General features: G+C 45.0%; 1 protein-coding gene across 1 annotated transcript in view; it reads left to right on the top strand.

The window, feature by feature from the left end:
- Positions 1–4,744, top strand: part of VWA8 (von Willebrand factor A domain containing 8) — a 313,781-nt gene that overhangs the window by 125,923 nt on the left and 183,114 nt on the right. The window contains exon 20 of the mRNA XM_025196153.1: positions 808–879. Within this exon, the coding sequence (XP_025051938.1) occupies positions 808–879 (72 nt within the window). The remainder of the gene's footprint in view (positions 1–807; positions 880–4,744) is intronic.

The following is a 4,744-nucleotide window of genomic DNA, read 5'->3' as shown; positions in this document are numbered from 1 at the left end:
GGCCCCCCCAGACTTACCAGCCAGATGCTGATCTCCAAGCTGCCATGCTGCATTCCTGGCTATGTGCGTGCTGTGGCTGTGCCCATGCACACAGCATTTATTAGTGACATTAATCAGCTACATCAGCCACAAAAAGCTGATTGGTGATAATGCAAATTTTCCTTTTATCAGTGCTGATATGATATGGACCAGTGTATTGCTGGAACTCTATCTGCTAGCCCCCTCAGTTCCTCATGTGTAAAACAAAGATAATGTATCCTTTCTTTGTTTTGCTTATTTAAATTCATGGATTGTCTTTGATAGTATGTCTACACAGTGCTTAGCACAATAGGTACTTGAACCTGGATGCTCCCCCTAGTCATTATGTACAAACAAATAAATAATGGTCATTTTAATAATTGAACATGGAGGTGACAAAACACAGTTGTGCACTAGTAGGTTCTGCAGCCAAAAGGAATAGTTGAGGTTTTAGGTTAGAGGCACAAAAAGCCAATTAAAATAAAGGGAGATGTGGCATGTTTTTGGGAAGTGTCTAGGTTTATGGTAATCAGACATCCAGAGCCAAGTAGAGTGTAGGAAATTATGGAGATAGAGTTAAAAGACATATACTTTGTTTCAATTACTGTACAAATTCCCTCTGCATATAATTACAAGCAGGCTAACAATTCCATTTCACAAAAATAGAAAATAATTGTATGCATCGTGTTTAAAAGGTTCTGGTAAAAATATTTAACATAATTTCTGCATACTACATTCACTATTCTATGTGTATAATCCTGCATTTAAGATGATGTTCTATGTTTTTAGCACATGATGGTGATGGAGGATATGCTAAAGGACTTTTTGCTGGGAGAACACCTGCTTTTAGTTGGCAACCAGGTGAGTTAGAAAAACTATTTCTTCAGTACATGGGCCACAGTTTGTGGCAATAAATTGAACCTGTATTTGTTGTTTCATGTGCTAGTATCTGTGTGTGCTGTTGGACTATAGTTTCAGAAAATCAAATTATTCCAGAGAACTCTAAACCTAAGAAAACAAAATACCAAAAATCTTCTGTTGGAAAGATTCTTCTCAACTAGTATGTGGTGAAGTGGGACTCCGACTAGCCACAGTGCTAGTTTTCCCCACTTGACTTTGGGCACACCCTCCCACCTGACTTTGCTGCCATGCCTTGTTGTTAATTAATTATCAACTTAATTAATTAAGGCGGGAGGCTACCCATTCTTGCCCCGCTGCCAGGGGGCACTGTCTGCAGCTCCATTCCTTCCCACAGCTGCAGCCCAGGCCTTGCAGATGGCATCCAGGTGACACAGTGCTCCTGGCTTACTGCCAGACCAAGCTTGGGCCTTGTTGTCAGGCCTAAGACACTCACATTCATACCGCCCTCCTCTCATGAGGGCCTCTCACGCTCCACCCCCTCTCACAGGGTCTCTTTCACACATCGACAACTTAAGCTACCTTGCTTCCGCTCGGAGCAGGCCCCTTAGGCCATAGGCTTAGCTAGTTCATACCTTGGGTGGCAGACGTACCGTCTTTTGGGCCTCTCCCATGACCCTCATTGAGGTAGTGGCCAGCCAGTTACCTGACCAGGTCGGAGCCCCTTCTGGGAGCAACTCTCTCTCTAATACACATACACACACTGGGCTCTCAGCCCTCTGGTTTTCCCCCACTTCACTGGGGCTCCACACCACCCCCTTCACTCAAGGCCATGGGACTTCCCTCTCCAGTGGGCTCAGGTGGCCATAGCCGTGCCTGGCCCCAACTATCTTTCCTCAAGGTCTTGCACCCCACAAGGCTCAGGTGGCCACAGCCGTACCTGGCCCCAGTTCTCACTTCTTGGGGACTTGCATCCCACAGGGCTCAGGTGGCTGTAGCCGTGCCTGGCCCCAACTACCTCTGGTGTTACGTGACCCACCCGAAGGTGAGGACTAGGGTTAAGGCGCCCCTACCCGCCTTTCACCGGCGTGATAACTGGGTTGGCATTTCCTGGGAGCTCCCGCACCACTGAGAGCCCCACCAGGCCACTCACTCCCGGCAGGGTGCAGTTTTAGGTTGTGCCCAGGACCAGGAGCCTCCAAACCATCCCCTACAGCTCCTCCCTTACCTCCAGGATGTTATGTAGCCTTGCAGCCAGGTAATGTTACTGCCTGGGCTGCTAGCAGTGGACTGCCCTGTTTATATGGGTGGCCAGAGATCTAAAATGGTCACTGCAATCAAGCACCTGCTGGCTGCTTGGCTCTGCTCTTAAAGTGGCAGGCACCAACAGTGCCCTGCCACGCACCTTCCCCCTTAAAATAGTTCCTGGGGGAGGTTTCCCCTGCTGCTCCTCCAAAGCAGGCTCTCCTTGGAGCCCGTGAGAGCCCTCAAGTGGCGAGCACCCCCAAAGGTGCTCCGCCACACAGTACTTTACAGTTACATGGAAAGCAGAATGTGTCCATTTCACTTACTCCATGTGCTTTTCAGTCTTGTTAATCCTGCTAAGAATGAAAGATAAAATCTAAAGCAGTAGCAAACTTGTTCCTCACTGTTTGCATGGAAGCTTAATTAATGGTGGAATAGAAATGATGAGTCGTAGAACCCAAGGAATATACCACTGGAGGGATTATCATCTAGTCCTCTGAAAAAGGGTCAAGTTTGCCTTGAACATCCCTGACATCTATCTGAATTAAATAGGTATCTTAAAGTTTTCCCTGATAGCTAACCTAAATGTTCCTTAAGCCTGTTCCTTCTTGTTCTACTTAACATAGAAATGGAGAAGTCTTGATCACTGTGTACTTTGTAAAAACTTTTTACATATTGAAAAAGTTACCCCTCTGTTTTGATGCCCCCCTCAGTCTGTTGTTTTATAGACTAAATATAGCCTGATTTTTTTCTACTTTTCCTCATAGATTATGGTTTCTAATCCTTTTGTCATTTTTATTGCTATGGACATTCTCTAGTTTTCACGCATCTTAATGTATGGTACCCAGATTTTATGAATGTTGCGGATTATGGAATTTTTAAATAATATTTCTGTGTTAACTGTGTTCATATGTTATAATGTTGTGTGACTTGGTTTACCTATAATGCTAGACCACGGGGAAAAATTGGTTCATAGAGTCCTGATAAGCAACAGGGTTGCCTATGTGTAGGATAAGACAAGATGGACTCGTAGCACATACAAAGTCTTGAATAGCTTTGTCGACATATAAACAAATGTGAGAGGTGGCCAGCATGCAGGAGGCTGGGCGGAAAGATGGATATAACAATGAACAGGGGAGGCTGAATGAAAGGGGTTGACAGCTCCTTGCAAGAATGTCTCTGGAGAAAGATGACTAGAGGATATTTGAGGGCTCAAGGGCCTAGAAAAACTGAAAAGAAAACAGCTGAACACTTTTGCAGAGACTCAGGGCTTTGTATTCTGGACTGAGGACAGAGGGACTAATTAACCCCTTGGAAGGGGGTCAGGCTACCCCTGGCTATGTGGCCTTTTCCCCAACAAATGTGAAAAAAATCTGAAAAAATTGTCTGCTATGCTGCTTTGAACTTTGACTGCATTTGGTCTCCCAACTAGAGGCAAAGTCCTTCTCTCAAAGGCAAAACTGGATGCTAGCTCCTTATTAGGGCCACAAAGTACCAGGGAAGGTAAGAGACCAAAATACTGGGGTCTCAGAGTGTGAAGGAGCCTGGACTCCTCTCCTTGTTCTAGAAGCCAAGACTGGGCTGGCTTTGGGGCTTTCTGAATGACCAGAGAAGGTTGAAGGTGGTCCTTGAGTAAGCACCTTCTGGAGGGCACCTTGTAAGAACAGGCACAATAATCCACCTCAGGCACTAAGTGGAGTAGAATAATTACTTCACATGCCTTACACACTGCATCCCTGTTAATTCCCAGAATGAGATTTGACATTTTTTTTGTAGCAGCTTCTCATTCTTGACTCATACTTACTGTGTTGTCCACTGTAATCCCTAAATTTTTTTCTTCCGTATTACTGCCTTGCCAGTTATTTTTTGTTTGCACATTTGATTGCTCTTTCCCATGTGTATTAATGTGCAGTAGTTATTGGATTTCACCTTGCTGATTTCATACCATCTCTCTAATTTATCAAAATCATTTTGAATTCCCTTTCTATTCTTGAAAATGCTTGTGACTTCTCTCAACTTTACATCCTTGGCAGTGTTTTTGGGTGTCTATTTCATCATTCAAGTTGTTAATGAAAATTATATGGGAACCCAGATGGTTCCCTCATGGGATCCCACTTGAGATATGCCCTCCCATTGTTGACAGGCAGCCTTTGATAACTTCTTTTTGTAAATGCTTATTCAACCAGTTCTACACCTAGATGACCATTATATCTGGGCTAGGGACAGAAGTTACACATAAACCAGTTTACGTGATTGGTTTAAACCTGTAACAGAACAGAAGTTCTTTCAAAATGGCCACAATTAGTTTAAGATAAACCTGGTTGGATGAGGAATCAGGCTTAACTGATTTAGATTAAACCAGTGTATGGAACATCTGTCCCAGATCACTTCCCGATTTTAAGTTAACTCACAGTCCTCCAGCATCCCAGCATGCTTGGCAGCCCTGAGCTGTGCTCCGACAGAGCAAGGCTAGCCCCACCCCCAGCTATCACAGAGCTGAGGCACTAAAGTTTCAGCTCCCCAGCCTGCTTCCTACTTAGGCTTGTCAGCCCAGAGGGACAGGGGGCAGAGGAATGGATGCCCTCTAGCCCCAGGCTGTACAGCAAGGGAGGGAAAAGCTGCT

This window comes from Alligator sinensis, unplaced genomic scaffold, assembly GCF_000455745.1.
Source record: "Alligator sinensis unplaced genomic scaffold, ASM45574v1 scaffold59_1, whole genome shotgun sequence".
Lineage (NCBI taxonomy): Eukaryota > Metazoa > Chordata > Crocodylia > Alligatoridae > Alligator > Alligator sinensis.
This window is presented reverse-complemented; position numbering and strand designations above follow the sequence as displayed.